The 16,919-nt window shown below is 57.8% G+C and overlaps 1 protein-coding gene and 2 non-coding genes across 6 annotated transcripts; all 3 read left to right on the plus strand.

Annotated features, from left to right (window-relative positions):
• The first annotated feature begins 121 nt into the window (after nucleotides 1-121).
• Nucleotides 122-14,027, plus strand: TNPO2 (transportin 2). Of its 4 annotated transcripts, none has more exons than XM_028088866.2 (25): nucleotides 122-198; nucleotides 1,664-1,775; nucleotides 2,432-2,507; nucleotides 2,590-2,739; nucleotides 4,747-4,853; nucleotides 4,939-5,072; nucleotides 5,149-5,230; nucleotides 5,305-5,427; nucleotides 5,533-5,651; nucleotides 6,478-6,538; nucleotides 6,639-6,804; nucleotides 7,020-7,172; nucleotides 9,377-9,602; nucleotides 9,799-9,970; nucleotides 10,426-10,512; nucleotides 10,592-10,699; nucleotides 10,801-10,959; nucleotides 11,592-11,679; nucleotides 11,866-11,964; nucleotides 12,528-12,623; nucleotides 12,872-12,977; nucleotides 13,245-13,344; nucleotides 13,424-13,498; nucleotides 13,617-13,744; nucleotides 13,823-14,027. In XM_028088866.2, the coding sequence occupies exons 2-24, from the start codon at nucleotides 1,677-1,679 to the stop codon at nucleotides 13,722-13,724; spliced, it is 2,694 nt and encodes an 897-aa protein (XP_027944667.1). In that variant the 5' UTR covers nucleotides 122-198; nucleotides 1,664-1,676; the 3' UTR covers nucleotides 13,725-13,744; nucleotides 13,823-14,027. The 4 variants fall into 4 exon arrangements, with proteins under 4 accessions (XP_027944667.1, XP_027944668.1, XP_027944669.1 ...); XM_028088867.2 differs by having other exon boundaries at nucleotides 12,902-12,977; XM_028088868.2 differs by having other exon boundaries at nucleotides 12,902-12,977; nucleotides 13,617-13,718.
• Nucleotides 9,658-9,727, plus strand: LOC114197809 (small nucleolar RNA SNORD41). Its single transcript, XR_003606956.1, has one exon. It is a non-coding gene; the product is annotated as a small nucleolar RNA SNORD41 (small nucleolar RNA).
• LOC148165184 (small nucleolar RNA ZL2) lies at nucleotides 11,721-11,796 on the plus strand. Its single transcript, XR_015766937.1, has one exon. It is a non-coding gene; the product is annotated as a small nucleolar RNA ZL2 (small nucleolar RNA).
• Nucleotides 14,028-16,919: the final 2,892 nt, after the last annotated feature.

Genomic DNA, 16,919 nt, shown 5'->3' on the forward strand with positions numbered 1-16,919 from the left:
CACGTGTTACGGCTGTGCCTTCCGATTGGCTCCGCTGGGCCAATTTGAACGGCGTACGGAAGCCGCCACGGTTCATCCACGGCCGCGTTTTTTTTTTTGTTTGTTTTTTTTTTCATTCCCTCTCTTCGGCTCCCTCCTTCCGCGCGAGTCTCAGGAGAAGCCGCAGCGCAAGGCGCCGCTGCTGCCACCCGGGGCCGGGTAAGTGGGCCTTACCCGAAGCCCGACCGGCTGGGCCCGGGCTTGCGTTGACCCCCGCGGGGCTCCGGGTCTGCGTCGCGCGCGGCCCGGCCGTCGGGGCCGCGCCTGACCGGGAAAGGCCGAGAACTCGGTTTGGGCCCCATTCGCGAGGCAGCGAGAACGGGCCGGGGCGGGGGAGGGGGAAACCGAGCCGGGGTTAGGGGGTGGGGCCTCGGAGCCGGGCGAGACCCCGGTGCCTCGAGAATCGGGCCAGTGGGGCGGCTGGGGTCGGGCTGGAGGGGATCTGGGGGAAGCGCCTGGGGACTGCTTAGGGCCTGATTGGGGGATGTCGTGAGGATCAGATGTGTGTGTGTGGGGGGATATTTAGGCGGGGCTTTGGTTGGATCTGGTTGGGGAAGGCCTCATTGAAAAGTTGGGGGTCTTCTTGGACCCTGACAGGGACGGTCGTTAGACTTCGTTCTAGAGGGCTTTGCTGGGTCTGACTTTGAGGCGTCGCTAGGATCCGTTGGGGGGAATGCTCTGGGAGGTGTTCGGCCAGGCCTAACTGGGGGAAGCTGCAGAGATCGGACGAAGTGGGTTTCCACCTCGAGGTGGTGGGGGGCTTGGCCGAACTTGATTGGGGGGAAACAACAGAGATCCGCTAGCAGGAGTTAATGCTGACTGGGGCAGGAGGTGGAGTGGGGGAGACTTGGCCAGATCTGATTGGGGAAAGGGACAGGGACCGGTCCAGGGGTCATCTTTCACGGGGTGGGCGGGATTGGCTGGCTCTCGTTCGGAGAGGCAACTCGGACCTGTCCGGGGATTGCTTCGGCCCGGATTAAGGGGAATCTCTGGATGGAGACTGGCTAGGCCAAAAAGAGGAGCGTCTGGCATCCGGCTCAGTTTGGAGGGGCGGATTAGGGGAGGTGGCAGGGATCGGGACGATTGGAGCACCTTGGGACCGTGCATCTGGGAGGCTCAGTGACCAGACCGAGGCAGAGGAGGCGGCTGGGATCTGGCGGAGCTTGAGGGCTGGATTTCGGAAAAAGAGGGTTCTCTGGGGGCCGTGTTTGGACCGGGGAGACTACGGGGACCGGGGCGCTATCGCGGTCTGGAGCAGGGCCCCTGGATGGACAGGTGGCTGGGGCCTTGCCTGGCGGCTGTGAGGCTGGCGGAAGTCATAACGCCCGCAGCCGGGGGAGGCGGCATGGGCCGCCCTGGGACGAAAGCTCCGTGCTGGGCCCGATGAGGGCCGCGGCCGGCTTCCATATCCCCTCACCTGCGCTCCGGAGCCCGAGACTGCGCGGACGTGGATGGCGCAGCTGGAGGGGACCCCGCACTTGGGCTGGTGTGGATCGGCGGCCTCCGCCTGTCCGCCGAGGGCGCTCCCGTCGCGCTGCCGCTACAGCCACTTCACGGGGTCTCAGCGCGGGTCTCACACGGGGGCCCCGGAACCCAGCGCTGACCCCAGCCCCTACCCCCGCAGCTCACCTTGCGCCATGGACTGGCAGCCAGATGAGCAGGGCCTGCAGCAGGTCCTGCAGCTGCTCAAAGACTCGCAGTCGCCCAACACAGCCACGCAGCGCATCGTGCAGGACGTATCCTTCCTTCCTTCCTTCCAGGCCTAGGGGGAACAGGGCAGACATCTGCAGCCCCTGAAGGCCAGAGGAAGGGGCGGATTCCCTAATTCCCAGACTCTCTTATGACAGGAGCTAGCTTTGGCAGAGAATGGGGTATTAGAATTCTTGGGTCCCATTTCCAGAGGAAATGTGGCCCTGTGGGGGAGGGGAGGAACACGTTTGGCTGGCACTTAGTTTTTGTTTAGGTTTATGGTTAACATTTCTTTTTCCCAGTTGATGCTTAAAGTAAGTTAAAGTTTAAGGTATTTAAACTATCAGCAAGTTTTACTTGAAAATATGGATTCCCGTCTTTTTTAAAAAAGCAGGCAACATGGGACTGTTCATGAGCAGGACCGAGTAGCAGCTGCCTTGGTCCGACAGTGCGGCTCTGCCAACCCTCTCCTGCTCTGGCCAGGTCTCCGAGAGTGGATGGGAAGCTCAGGTGTGCTCTTCCACCCGCTGGATGACTTTGGTGTGCCTGCAGAGCTGTGTTGTTCTGGCATGGGGGTTGACAGGTGGGGTCTCAGGAGCTGTCCGCCTGGTCCCAGTGGTCAGAAGGGATTTTAGCTACATGACAGTAAGGGGACCCACCTGGGGAAGGCCCTTGTCTCCCAAGTGCCTTAACAACCTGGCAGAAACTCAAACAACTGAACCAGTTTCCCGACTTCAACAACTACCTGATCTTTGTCCTGACCAGACTCAAGTCGGAAGGTATGCTCTCAGTGCCCCTCCATTCGGGCGGGACCCTGCTTTCTCCTCTGTGCTCCCCTGACCCTCTGCCCTCCACCCCCAGATGAGCCAACTCGTTCCCTCAGTGGTCTCATCCTCAAGAACAACGTGAAGGCACATTACCAGAGCTTTCCGCCACCTGTGGCCGACTTCATCAAACAGGAGTGTCTCAACAACATTGGCGATGCCTCCTCACTCATCCGAGCTACCATAGGTGAGAGCGAGTGGTGCCCCAAGTCCTTACTCTCGGCAAAGGAGCTTTTCACTGTGTTAAGGGTATCGATTCACTGACGACTGCAGTATCGTGGATGGTAGCACTGTTAGTGTTGCCATTTTACAGATGAGGACGCTGAAGCACAGAGATGTTGAGGGACTTACCTGGTAAGTAGCAGAGCTCAAAAGCGACCAGTGCAGGTCTGTGCTCTGAACCACTCCCTCCTGAAGCAGCCATTCTCACTTTGGAGGCAGTCACTCCATGTCCAGAATTCTGTTTAGGTCCTGAGGGTATAGCACATTAGAAGATGAGCCCCCCCCCCCCAATCTTGTGGAGTTTGGTGTCTTCAGCTAATCCTCACCAATAATGATGAGGTGAAATGGGAGTTTGGTTTGTGTTTGGAGCCTTCCTGACTCCCGGAGGGCTGCCTGAGCAAGTTAACATAAGGACAACTGAGAATTCTCCAGCAATTTCACCTCACGCGTCTTCACTACTGAGAAACACCAACCCAGTTCTTTGTCATTGACTTGCTTTTTTTCCCCACCTTTATTGAGATGTAGTTGGTATAAAATCGACTTACATTTTTATTCTTTAACGTCAACTTTAAAAAGTTGGTTTTAGGAGAAAGTTGTATACGACTTTTAGATGAAAAGACATTTGCATGCGGTAAAGGGAAGGGAACCTTAAAAACGTGTGCTAAAGACAGAAAAATAGTCTTAAATTTGAGCCAGATACTGGCTTGCTAGAAGTCCTGATCTTGGGGCCTGCTACCCTTAGCCCTGACAACACCCCCTGTGAGGCCAACAGAGGGATCAGATTTATCAACTTCACTAGATAGCCGGGTTCTGCTCTGAGTGTTTGAATTAAGGTATCGAAACTTCCAGTAGTCCTAGGGGCCTGTGCTTTTATCCCCCATTGAGCCACAGAGAGGTCAGGCCATGTGGCCAAGGTTGCGCAGACAGGGCTGGGCCTGGGACTGGGACTGCACTTCCAGTCCTCACGGTCTCCCTCCCGCAGGTAACGCCTTCCCCAGCAGAAGCAGGAGGCAGGGTCCTCTTGGAGAGGTGGCAGGGCCAGCTTTACCCCTGCTGGGGAAACACTGCCACCTCTTGGCTTCAGTACACTCTCTGCACCGCCCTCACCTGAATTCAGCTCCGCTACCAGACCGCGTCTCGGCCCTTGAGCTGTGCATACCTATTGCAGGCTGCTTTTGGGCTTCTGCTCAGCAGTACAAGTCCCCAGGGCTTTGTGGGCTGTCAAAACCTGAGCCTGTCACCTCTCAGCCCTCGCCGCCTCCCACTTGCCCCCCCCCCCCCCCCCCCCGCAGCCCGCTCTGCTCAGCCCAGCCCCTCTCGCTCCTCACCCATCTTGGAGCACACCCGGCCTGCCCTTGCCCCAGGCCTTCGCACCTGCCATTCCCTCTGCCTGGGATGCTTTTGACCCCGGGAGTTGGATGGCTTGTCCCTCATCTCCTTCAGGTCTTTGCTCACATAGCAAGGTATCACCTGGGTGAGGCCTCCTCTGGCCACCCATTTTAAAATGGGGCGACTGGCTGACTTGGTCAGAAGAGCATGAGACTCTTGATCTCGGGGGCGTGAGTTCAAGCCCCACGTTGGGTGTAGAGATTACTAAAAGAAATTAATAAACTTAAATAAATAAAATTGCTGCCCTCAACCTCAGCCCTTGCCAGCTGTCTTTTCTGCTTTAATGACCCCCCTTAGCTTTCAGCATCTAGCCTCCCAGGTCTTTTGCTCATTTATTTTTACCTGGAAGCCTCTCTCACTAGACAAGCAGCCCCCAGGGGCAGGGATTTTGTGTTTAGTTCTGTGCTGCATCCCAGGGCCTGCAACGGAGCTGGCTTACAGTAAGGCTCAGAGGATCTTGAAAGGAGCGTGTAGGGCTTCTGGGGGACTGTGCCTGGACAGCCTGCGAGCCAGCGGAGCGAGTGCGCGGCAGGCCCGCACCTAGCACGCGGCCTGAGGCAGCGTCCTTTCCCGGCTGCCCCAGGCATTCTCATCACCACCATCGCTTCCAAGGGCGAGCTGCAGATGTGGCCCGAGCTGCTGCCCCAGCTGTGCAACCTGCTCAACTCGGAGGATTACAACACCTGTGAGGTAGGTGACTAGCTGTGGCCCACCTGGGTGGGAGCTGGGGTGGGACTGGGGTTCACGGCTGTCTGCCCACTCTTCTCCACCTCAGGGAGCCTTTGGAGCCCTGCAGAAGATCTGCGAAGACTCGTCTGAGCTCCTGGACAGTGATGCCCTCAACAGGCCACTCAACATCATGATCCCCAAGTTCTTACAGTTCTTCAAGCACTGCAGCCCAAAGATCCGGTGGGTGTGGCTCCCCGGGGAGGGGGGCCTGGAGGGGGTGGGGCCGGGGTTGACCCAGGTGCCCACTTGCCGCCAGGTCCCATGCCATCGCCTGCGTGAACCAGTTCATCATGGACCGGGCCCAGGCACTGATGGACAACATTGACACCTTCATCGAGGTGGGCTGCCGGGCCGGGGTTGACCAGGGCAAGGGCCGAGGGCCGTGCTGCAGCTGATCCCACCTTCCCTGCAGCACCTGTTCGCCCTGGCCGTGGACGATGACCCTGAGGTGCGGAAGAACGTGTGCCGTGCCCTGGTGATGCTGCTGGAAGTGCGGATCGACAGGCTCATCCCCCACATGCACAGCATTATCCAGGTGTGCAGCACCAAGGCAGGCCCAGGTGTTCTGTGGGGCGGGCAACAGGTGGGGAGGGCACCCCTAGCCGGGCCGGGCCTTAGCCTTTCTCCCACCCTGCCCTAGTACATGCTGCAGAGGACCCAGGACCACGATGAGAACGTGGCCCTGGAGGCCTGTGAGTTCTGGCTGACGCTGGCCGAGCAGCCCATCTGCAAAGAAGTCCTGGCCTCCCACCTGGTCCAGTGAGTGCCACCCCTGCCCTCTGCCCCGCCTCAGCCTCCACCCCTCTCTGTGCTCTGCTGACCCTTTGGTTATCTCCTGTGTTGCTCTCAGTCTGTGTTCTCTATCTCCGTTTACTTTCTGTCCCTGTGTATGTTGATTTGGCAAATGATAAGATAGTTTTTAATGACTTAAAAATTAGGTAAGTTATAGGTGAAAAAAATGAAAAGTTGACAAAGGCTTTGGGCATAGCTGGATCCAGATGCTCAAAAGGATATAAAAGACGTCTGTGTGGTCTCAGACCTACGCCCTACGTGTTGTCGGGCACGACCTTCCCCCTTGGTAGTGCTGGGGCCTTCTACTACCTTCAGGCTTAGGAACCTCAGAGGAAAGAAATTCTCTCTCAACCAGTATCTCCAGCACAAGTCGTAGGGCTGACCCTCCTTGACCAACTTGGATCACTTTGCCTATCCCTGAGTCATGCATCAAAGTTTCCAATTCCCAGGTGCATGGGCTCCAGCTGGGGAGATGGGCTGCCCTGCCTATTTGCTCATCTGACCTGGCCCATCCCAGGGAAGGGCCGTAAGTCCTCCTTGCCTTACAGTATGCTAGGGCTCAGACACTGTTCTAAGCTTTTTGGTGTATTCGGAGGTCTGGAATTCCCTGAGTGGCCAGGTCTGGGTCAAGAACCCGCTTGTGGAGCCAGGAGTGGTGTCTGCTTTGTCCCAGTCCCAGTGGCTAAAACTAGGTCAGAATAATGCCCCTAAGTTCCATACATTGCTCCTTGGCTCCTTGATGCTCCCCCCTCGGGGGCCCCTACATCCCAATGAGCAGCCTCTCTCCCAACAGGTTGATCCCCATCCTGGTAAATGGAATGAAGTACTCAGAAATCGACATCATTCTGCTCAAGGTCAGTCAGGGCCCCCCGCCAGGCATAAACGGGCAGGTGAGGGCTGGGGCATTGAGGCTGGGTTTCCCAGTGGTGCTTAGTGATCTGCCCGGCCCCACAGGGCGACGTGGAGGAGGACGAGGCAGTCCCCGACAGTGAGCAGGACATCAAGCCACGTTTCCATAAGTCCCGCACAGTGACGCTGCCCCATGAGGCTGAGCGGCCTGATGGCTCAGAGGACGCGGAGGATGATGATGATGACGATGCTTTGTCCGACTGGAATCTGAGTGCGTGGCCTGGCCTCTGGGGGCTTGGTGGTGCTGGGGGAAGGCAGCAAGCCCAGGGGCTGCCTCTTGGGAGGTGATGAGAGGCCTACTCAGAGCAGATCGTGAAGATTCTAATCATGATCTCTGATCCTTGGGGGGGTACAGTCTAGGAGGCTGGCAGCCTGTCCAAAGGGCCTCCCTGAGCCTGCCCCCACATTTCCCCTCCCCCGTCCCAGGGAAGTGCTCGGCAGCTGCGCTGGACGTCCTGGCCAACGTCTTCCGGGAGGAACTGCTGCCCCACCTACTCCCCCTGCTCAAGGGTCTCCTCTTCCACCCTGAGTGGGTGGTCAAAGAGTCAGGCATCCTGGTGCTGGGCGCCATCGCTGAGGGTGAGTGCCCCACTGGCGACCTCGGAGCCCCGTGCTGGCGGGAGACTGTGGAGCTAGTCCGGGCCGGGCTGTGTTGTGTAGCCGTGCGGCCCGGTGGACCCCAGCCGCAGGTTCTCTCTCAGAGGCCTGCTCAGCCCCCACCACACAGCTCGGGGATTTGAATCTCCTCCTCAGCCGCTGGGCCTGAATGGAACCCCCAGGCCCACGATGTAAGCCCTCCCTTTAATTCTCACAGACAGCAGTTCTGTGGGGTTGTCGGCACAGTTACGACTACGGCATTAACCAAGGGCAGCCTGCCTGATGAGGTGGGGGTGCATAGATGGGACGGGGGGCCCGCCTGATGAGGTGGGGTGCATAGATGGGATGGGGGGCCTGCCTGATGAGGTGGGGGTGCGTAGATGGGGGCCCACCTGATGAGGTGGGGGTGCACAGATGGGGGATGGGGGGCCCGCCTGATGAGGTAGGGGTGCATAGATGGGGGCTGGGGGGCCCGCCTGATAAGGTGGAAGCGTATAGATGGGGGACGGGGGCGCCCGCCTGATGAGGTGGGGGTGCACAGATGGGGGACGGGGGGCGGAGAGATTTATACCACTTCCCCGGCCACCCATGTTGCAGCTGGGTGAACGGGAACATGGAACGTGTTACCCGCGTCACTAGTGACCACCTCAGCATCCAGGCCTGTCATAGAAGGTTCAGACCTGGCAGCAGGAGCCTCCACCCTGGAGAGTTTTTAAAATTTATTCAAGGAAAGGTTTTTTTCTATAATAAGCGCAGGGTATGTTACGGTAACACGTGTGCATACGTTAACGGGCTTCACGAGGTGTTCTGGGAAAAGATTTCAATGGGAAAAGAATTAGAGAAATTGACCCACAACTGGTAAAAATAGATCTTGGGTCTTGAATTATTAGGTGGTGTGTTATTATATTGTCTGTGTTCTCCAAACAAGAGATGTGTTCACGGTTTTGTTTTGTTTTGTTCTTTAAGAATTTATTTATTTATTTATTTTTAAGATTTTATTTATTTATTTGACAGAGACACAACGAGAGAGGGAACACAAGCAGGGGGAGTGGGAGTGGGAGAATCAGGCTTCCCACAGAGCAGAGAGTCCGATGTGGGGCTCGATCCCAGGACTCTGGGATGATGACCTGAGCTGAAGGCAGACACTTAACGACTGAGCCACCCAGGCGCCCCTAAAGATTTTATTTATTTGAGGGAGATCAAGATCGAGAGATCAGAGAGAGAAGCAGACCCGCTGTGGAGCAGAGAGCCCGATGCGGGCTCGATCCCAGGACCCTGAGACCACAACCCAAGCTGAAGGCAGACACTCAACCAACTGAGCCACCTAGGCGCCCCTGTTCACAGTTTTTTTTTTTTTTAAAGGTTTTATTTATTTATTTATTTGAGAGAGAGAATGAGATAGAAAGAGAGCATGAGGGTCAGAGGGAGAAGCAGACTCCCCGCGGAGCAGGGAGCCTGATGTGGGACTCGATCCCGGGACTCCAGGATCATGACCTGAGCCGAAGGCAGTCGCTTAACCAACTAAGCCACCCAGGCGCCCTGTTCACAGTTTTTTTTAAAAAAAGCTGAAAAATAGAAAACAAACATCCAAGAAATGTTTCAAAAGAAAAGTATTTGGGGTGTCTGGCTGGCTCAGTCGGTGGAGCGTGCAACTCTTGGTCTTGGGGTTGTGAGTTCGAGCCCCACATTGGGTATAGAGCTTAAGTTTAAAAAAAAAACAAAACAGGGAAAGACGGGTGCCTGCATGGCTCAGTTGGTCGAGTGTCCCAACTCTTGATCTCAGCTCAGGCCTTAATCTCAGGGTCCTGAGTTCAAGCCCCACGCTGGGCTCCACGCAGCCCACTTAAAAAAAATAAAGAAATACAATAAAGAAGTAAAAATAAATAAAATTTAAAGAATTAAAGGAAAAGTGTTTTCTGTCCATTTTGGTCACTGTGCTGCCCGGCTGTCTGAATTCATGAGTGACTATGGCAGGTGGTGCAGATGGAGGGGAAAGGCTGGTTCTGATGCTGCCTCCCAACCTGGCCCTGCCTTCCACCGTTTCTGTGACTGAGCCATTGTTTCTGTGATTTTACCTCCCAGCCTCAGTGTCCCCATCCTGTTAGATGCCGCTGAGCTCTCCCCAGGAGGGTGGCTGTGGCTGGCTCCAGCTGGGCTCAGGCTTGCCCTTGTGCTGGTCTTTGCAGGCTGCATGCAGGGCATGGTGCCCTACCTGCCTGAGCTGATCCCGCACCTCATCCAGTGCCTGTCGGACAAGAAGGCCCTGGTCCGCTCCATTGCCTGCTGGACGCTGAGCCGCTACGCCCACTGGGTGGTCAGCCAGCCGCCCGACATGCACCTCAAGCCTCTGATGACAGAGCTGCTCAAGCGCATCCTGGATGGCAACAAGAGGGTGCAGGAGGCAGCCTGCAGGTGACCTTCGACACCTGGCCCCACAGCCCCCACCCCTGCCCCACCGGCTGCCTTCTGGGAAGTGATGACATTCACGACCCTTGACATCATGCTGATTTCTCACGTATTCGTACTGGCTGATCCCAGGGGCATGCCTCCCCCCCTCCCAGGCCCAGCCCCACCTGTGGCCACCCACTAAAGCCCTTACCCACTCCAGTGCCTTCGCCACCCTGGAGGAGGAGGCCTGCACAGAGCTGGTGCCCTACCTCAGCTATATCCTGGACACCCTTGTCTTCGCCTTTGGCAAGTACCAGCACAAGAACCTGCTCATCCTCTACGACGCCATCGGCACCCTGGCCGACTCGGTGGGCCACCACCTCAACCAGCCGGTGAGACCCCACGGCATCTGCCTCTCTTCAGCCTCATGCCCCTCTGCGTCCAGTGACCTGGCAGTGACCCGGTGTTGCACGCCAGGGACATGGCCATGACCTCAACAGGCAGGCAGGCAGACCCTGCCCTCGCCCTGTTCCCAGTCTAGTCGGGGAAAGAGTTTTGAGACAGCCTGGTAAGTGCTGTGCTGGGGAAGCTCAGGGGCCTGCAGAAGTGGGGAGCTGTTGATCCTGGCCGAGCGGGGTGGGCAGGGCTAGGGATGTAGAGAAGGGAATGGACAAGACGGGCCTGGAGATCTGGCTGGATGGCAAGGCCTCGGAGGGCCCCATGAGCCCCAGCAAGGAGATCAGACCTCATCACTCAGGCAGTAGGTGCCTCTGAGTCACAGGGAGCCCCGCTGCTGCCAGGCTGCCCCCCCACCCCTGGGAGCCCCAACTTCATACTCCCTCTCCAGGAATACATCCAGAAGCTGATGCCTCCGCTGATCCAGAAATGGAACGAGCTCAAGGATGAAGACAAGGACCTCTTCCCTCTGCTGGAGGTGGGTGGGCTCCCGGACCTCTCCCAAAGCCTTGCTCCACCCTTCCCGAATTCACCTCTCTTGCCCTTCTCCCGACCAGTGCCTGTCATCGGTGGCCACTGCCCTGCAGAGTGGCTTCCTGCCCTACTGCGAGCCCGTCTACCAGCGCTGTGTCACCCTGGTGCAGAAGACTCTGGCCCAGGCCATGGTAAAAGCATCTCACCACCCCTGCCCCACCGCCCGCTCCTCGGTGGCTGCCCTCGCCCGGGCCCACTGCCCTTACCTGCCCCCCCCCCCATATGTGCCCAGATGTACACCCAGCACCCTGAGCAGTACGAGGCCCCTGACAAGGACTTCATGATTGTGGCGCTGGACCTGCTCAGTGGCCTGGCCGAGGGCCTGGGTGGCCATGTGGAACAGCTGGTGGCCCGTAGCAACATCATGACGCTGCTCTTCCAGTGTATGCAGGTGGGTGGGCCCCTTGCAAGCCCTCCGACTGCAGGGAAGCCCTCTGGCAGCCCGTGTGGGCCCCCCTGGGGTGACTTGGGGCCCTGGTGGTGCCCATAGGACATCTGGAGAAAGGGACCCACCAGGGGTGGGGGGGGGAAGCTTGTATTTCTTTTAAAAAGTGATTTAAGTGAGATGTGAGTCAAATCTTACTGAATAAGCTAACAATGTAGAAAATTAAAAAGAGAAACGAGGGGCCCCTGGCCGGCTCAGTCGGTGGAGATTGTGACTCTTGATCTTGGGGTCATGAGTTATAGCCCCACGTTGGGCATGGGAATTACTTAAAAAAAAAAAAAAATCAGAAGGAAACATGAAAGCGGAAGCCCTTCCAGCTTTACACACGTCCGTGCCCAGTGTGTTAGGATGGTTAGGCCTGCTCCCTGCCATAGCAGTACCCTGAGCAGGGCAGGGGTGCTGCTATGGCTCAGTGTGCCCAGAGTCCCAGATTTACAGATGGGGCCCGCGATGGGAAGTGACGGGGTCAGGCCATGCCCCGGGGACTGCTCCCCCAGCTACCCTGCCCTGAGGGATTAGTTGGGACCCCAGCTGGTTGGGGGGCGGGGACTGACCCTGCTCTGACCCCCTCCCCCCAGGACTCAATGCCTGAGGTCCGGCAGAGCTCCTTCGCGCTCCTGGGAGATCTCACCAAAGCCTGCTTCATCCATGTCAAGCCCTGTATCGGTAGGACACCCATCTTGTCATGACCCCATGACCCCAGCTCTGGCCTCAGATGATGGAGAAATGATTTTGGGAGGACAGTGACCAAACTGGGCTGTATTCGTACTGTCTGATGGGGTCTGCCCGGCCAGGTTCAGGAGCTCACCCTGGCTGGCCCTCCTGCTCAGCACTCCTCCTTCTCCCCACCAGCTGAGTTCATGCCCATCCTGGGCACCAACCTGAACCCTGAGTTCATCTCTGTCTGCAACAATGCCACCTGGGCCATTGGCGAGATCTGCATGCAGATGGGTGAGTGCCCTGCACCTCGCCCCTCGCTGGCCTGTTCCCCGCCGGGGGCAGGACCTGGGCTCCGCCTGACAGGTCCCCGTAAGAGAGCCCTGGGGCTTCTTGAGGATCGCTGCTGTTGGGTGTGCGAGAAGACATCTCTGAGTCGTTTCCTCAGGGATCTTGCCAAATGGCTGAAAGGGCACCTATGGTTGGTTCTTCTAAAGAGGCCGAACAGGAGGCCTATTCTGATTGGATTGTTTGTGGTCTCCCACCCCGTGCAGTTGGCTGAAAGGCCCACTGGGATTGGTGGGGAGATTTTGGCCGCTGCCTCCCTTCTCCCCCTCCTCCCCTCGGGAATCTGGGTAATGTTGTCTAACCCTGGTGTTGAGCAATGACTTCAGGGAAGCTTCTGGTGTTTGGAAGGTGTGGGTCTGTCCCTGGTTGGCCACGGGTCCTGAGCCGGGCACCAGCTGGAGAATGTTCTTTGTTTCCTCACTGGTTGCAGTTGGCCAATGTCTGGATGCAGCTGGGGGTCAGCATGGGTGGTATGGGCTCTGCGGGGCTCTGACTGACTGGTCCCCCAGGGGCGGAGATGCAGCCCTACGTGCAGATGGTCCTCAACAACCTGGTGGAGATCATCAACCGGCCCAACACACCCAAGACACTGCTGGAAAACACAGGTGGGCACCAGGCCTGAGCAGTTGCTGTCCCCTTACCTGGGATTGGGCTTCCCAGCTGGGAGGGTAGTGATGAAGAGACCTTGGGAAAGGACCAGGGAAGGTGTCTGGAAAGACCTGGCAGGGGTTCTGGGAAGATGCCTTGGGGAGACCCTGGTTGGGCCTATTCCCTTGGGGCCCCCCGGGGCGGGGCTGGTGCCTCGTGCCAGAGGCCCCGCCACGTACCGTCCCGGGGCCGCTCGGGGTTGCAGGTCGCCTGACGAGTCCCTCTGCCATTCCAGCCATCACCATCGGCCGCCTGGGCTACGTGTGCCCACAGGAGGTGGCACCCATGCTGCAGCAGTTCATCCGGCCCTGGTGTGTGTGCACCGCCCCCCCCACCCCCCGTGTGGGGCCTGTGTGTCTGGTGGGCGGGGCAGCAGGGTGGGGTTGGGGGGGAGGGGGGCCTGACCCGTTCCCTTGTCTGTGTCCACCCCCAGATGCCCGTCCCAGCCCATCACCTGCTGAAACACCCCCCCTCCACCCCACGTAGATAACACGTGCCCCACCCCCCGCCCCGCTGGCCTGCTGCCCTGCCCTGCCCCCGCCCACCCGCTGACTGCCTGCCGCCTGCCTCCCCCGCAGGTGCACGTCCCTCAGGAACATCAGGGACAATGAGGAGAAGGACTCGGCCTTCCGAGGCATCTGCATGATGATAGGCGTCAACCCCGGGGGCGTTGTGCAGGTTGGGGCAGCCGGGCTCGGAGGGAAGGCGCCGGGGCAGGGCTTGGGCGGCCCCTCACACAGGACCTGTCACGTTTCAGGACTTTATTTTCTTCTGCGACGCTGTAGCCTCCTGGGTGAGCCCGAAGGATGACCTTCGGGACATGTTTTATAAGGTGAGCTCCTGGGAAGGAGCGGCCGGCGGGGCGGGGCGGGGGGGGGTGCCTCTGGGGGGAGAGGCTGCCTTCAGACGGCTCCGCGCTGGGGCGGGCCTCACCCCTCGCCTCCCCCCAGATTCTCCACGGCTTCAAAGACCAAGTTGGGGAGGAGAACTGGCAGCAGTTCTCAGAGCAGTTCCCGCCTCTGCTCAAGGAGAGGCTGGCTGCCTTCTATGGGGTCTAGACGAGCGGCACGACTGCCAGGTGAGGAGGCTGTGCGCCCGCGGGCCATTGCTGTTGGGGGAGGGCGGTGCAGGCCCTGACCCCCCCCTCTCCCCACAGGTTTCTGTCTGCGTCGTTGGAGGGGTTGCTGGGGAGCGCGCTGCGTCCAGAAGTCGCCGTGCCCTGGTCGAGGGGGGTTAGGGAGGAGTGAGCGGGACCCAAATCCAGACGCCTTCCCCGTCCACCTACCTGCCGTGGGTGTGTGTGGCCTGGCGGCCAGCGGGCAGGTGGGTGGGGTCTCCACACTCATCCTACAAACAGGGGAGGGGGGGTGGGACTTCTTGGCAGCAAGGGCCCTTTGCTCTCAGTCGGGGTCACCTCAGGCAGCCCCCTTGGGCCAGCCTCGCGGGAGGGAAGATTCAACACGGCCGAGCAATCCCGGCTCAGGCTGAGGCAAGGGGAAAGCAGGCGGGGAGGGGGGTCCTTGTAGAGACACGTACGCTCGCACGTACACCCGCGGACACACGCATGTACGGCGCTGCAGCCTGCCAGGCTGGGCCGGTCGCCCCCCCATTTCCCCGACTGCATGGAGACAGTAGAATTAGTGAACCCCTGAGTTAACCCGTGAGGCCTTCCGTGTAACCTGCATCTAGAGTTTAAGAAGCTTCTGCTGTTTTGCCGGCATTGGTGACTGGGGAGGGCTGGGTGGGTTGGGGGCCTCCGCCGGGCCCCTGGGGCGGGGGAAGAGGACGGCCGTCTCCAGGCCGCCAAGTCAGCACGCGCACGCTTCGGGACCTGCTCCGCACACTTCCTGCCAGCTCGGTGGCGGCCACAGCCTGGGTGGCCCCCTTGCTCGGTCCCAGCCAGAAGAGCGGGGACGGCCAGAGGGGCTGGGTCTGGCCAGAGGTTGCCCTTTCTTCTCCCCTCCCCCTGTCCCCCCTTCCTCCCCCCCCTCCCCCGCAGCTGTGCTCCAGTGACTTTTGAAGACACTGGGCCAGGGCCTTCTTCCTGAAGAGAGCTGAGGGCAGCCGGAGCTGCTGCCCCCTGCCCCCTGTGTCTCTCCATAAGCAAGTCTGTTTCAAGGGCGGCCCGTTTCTCTGTGCTTCTGAGAGCCCTCCTCTCAGGTTCCAGCCTGAGTTTTAATTCGAGGGCTGCAGGCGGGGCCTTTAATCGATGGGGGACAGAGGATGAAAGCTTAGGCTCTGCCAGCAAGAAGGAAATGAAGCGCTTTGGAGGAGGAGAACGTGGTACCCCCGCTGACCCCATTCTCTGTCCCTGGAGCTTCCTGTTCATCACAGCTCCCAGTGGGCTACAAGACCCCACCAGACGGGCAGTGATTCCAGGGGACCTTCTGGGATTGGTTGGGGGTGCAGTCACGGTGCGGGAGGCACTCCTAGAGGAGGGGGTGTGGTTACTTCCCAGTTGGCCTCAAAACTGAACTGGGCCCTGCAGCCCCCTTAGTGTTTTCCTTTTTTTCTCCCCTACTTTTACTTTTCTGGGGGCCCCTTTGGGAGTTTTGTGGGGCTTTGACTGGATTCCTACAGCCCGGGGCTTGTTCTGTTCATCCCTGCAGGGCCCTGGACCCAATCCCATCATAGCCCTGTGTCTTCTCCAGACAGGGTCAGGCCCTGCCTCTATTCCGAGGGGCACTTGGTGCACATTCCATAAACTCTGCTGGCTTCCCTACCCTGTGAAACTCCAGCAGGTCTCTGGAAGCCATTTGTTTAAAAAAAAAAAAAAAAAAAAAAAAAAGGAAAAAAAAATTAGGTACCATTTAATTTTCTGGTAATCCGGTTCTTTGGAGCATCCTCTGCTGGGTCTTGGGGTGTGTGGATGGATTGGGTGTCTGATGGGATTGGTAACCCCTTCTCCACCCAGGATGGGGGCGCTCCAGCCACCTTCAGGGAAGGGGAGCCTGGTTCTAGTTTTTTTTCTTTTCTTTTTTTTTTTTTAAGAAAACTATTTAATTTTTTAATTTATTTTTGGTTGATTTTTGCACAACGAAGTTTCAGCTTCTCAACCCTCTCCCCTGCCCAGGGCTGCGGACCCTGACTGGCCTCGATCTGCAGTCCCCCTTTGTCCCACATCCCTCCTTCCCCCTCACCCTCTTCCTCCTACGGGCTCCAGGGTCTGTCCATTTGTTACTGTGCTGTGCTGGGGACTGGCGCCGAGGTGGCGTGAGATTCCACTTGTGTAGAACTTTGTTGAGTAAAGATCAGTTTCTTGTGAAACCCTTGGTCTCCATCTGGCCTCCTGTATCCTTGGCTTTGGCAGTAGAGAAGAGATCTGGAGGGGGGCTTGGGACGTCTTAGAAATGGGGATGCCCAGGACTCAGGAAATAATTCAGGAGTAGGGAAGTAAGTAAGCAATTAACCAGGCACATTTCTTGGGACCCCAAGCCTCTCACTTTTCTTCCCAGTAAAATGGGAAGCTGAATGTGAAGGACAAAGATCGAATGTGGTAACATGCACGTGTCGTGTGTCCCCTGGAATGTAGTTATAGCCACTGAACGTCTTGAGCTCAATTTAAAAGGGAGCCGTTAGGGTTACAGCCCAGGTTCAAGATCCCCATCTGCCTTAGACTAAACTAAGGGGCAGAGTCTTGCAGCACTCTCATCTTTGGCTAACCTCACAACTCTGGGTTACTGGGCAGGTTATACATTTTTTGTAGGAACCTTAGCACTTGGCCTGTGGGAGGTGTATGAGACAGTTACTGAGGCAAATGAGAAATTGCGAAGTTCTTGGGACACACGGCCTCAGAATAAAATCTTGTTGCAACCTCAACAGGGCCGAAGGTCCCCTGCATCGACTTGGGAAAACAAACAAAAAGCTGACATTGCCATATATCCAGCATTCATTAGACAAATGTGTACATTTTAGTGAGGGCATAGGAAATAAACAGCGGAACAGTGATATGTCCCATAGAGGAAAAAGTGGGGAGGGGAGAGAAAACGTTGGTAAAATGGTCGGCTTTACAGTAGGGGACTGTGAGGAGGCCTCACCGCTTAGGTGGTAACAGCATATCTGGGCATCTGCAGAGGCAGAACGGCAAGTGCTCTGAGACATTTTATATGGATCGGTTAATACTGCTTCGCTCAAAAGACACTTTGAGTAAATAAGACATAAGGACGATTTTTAGGTAATTTAAGAGAATCTGAGGCCTCTGCGGTACAACTGAACATTTCTGCCCCGGGAAGGAAAGTCAGGAGTTGGAATCC

Source organism: Eumetopias jubatus, unplaced genomic scaffold, assembly GCF_037043125.1.
Source record: "Eumetopias jubatus isolate StellerSeaLion01/CBP00866 unplaced genomic scaffold, mEumJub1_p1.0 scaffold_1, whole genome shotgun sequence".
Classification (NCBI taxonomy): Eukaryota; Metazoa; Chordata; class Mammalia; order Carnivora; family Otariidae; genus Eumetopias; species Eumetopias jubatus.

Excerpts from the sequence above, each read along its gene's own strand:
- TNPO2 (XM_028088868.2), top strand. The coding sequence starts at position 1,677 with ATGGACTGGCAGCCAGATGAGCAGGGCCTGCAGCAGGTCCTGCAGCTG. Across the intron at positions 5,428-5,532 it reads ACATGCACAGCATTATCCAG|TACATGCTGCAGAGGACCCA; the intron begins GTGTGCAGCACC and ends ACCCTGCCCTAG. Across the intron at positions 13,499-13,616 it reads TTCGGGACATGTTTTATAAG|ATTCTCCACGGCTTCAAAGA; the intron begins GTGAGCTCCTGG and ends GCCTCCCCCCAG.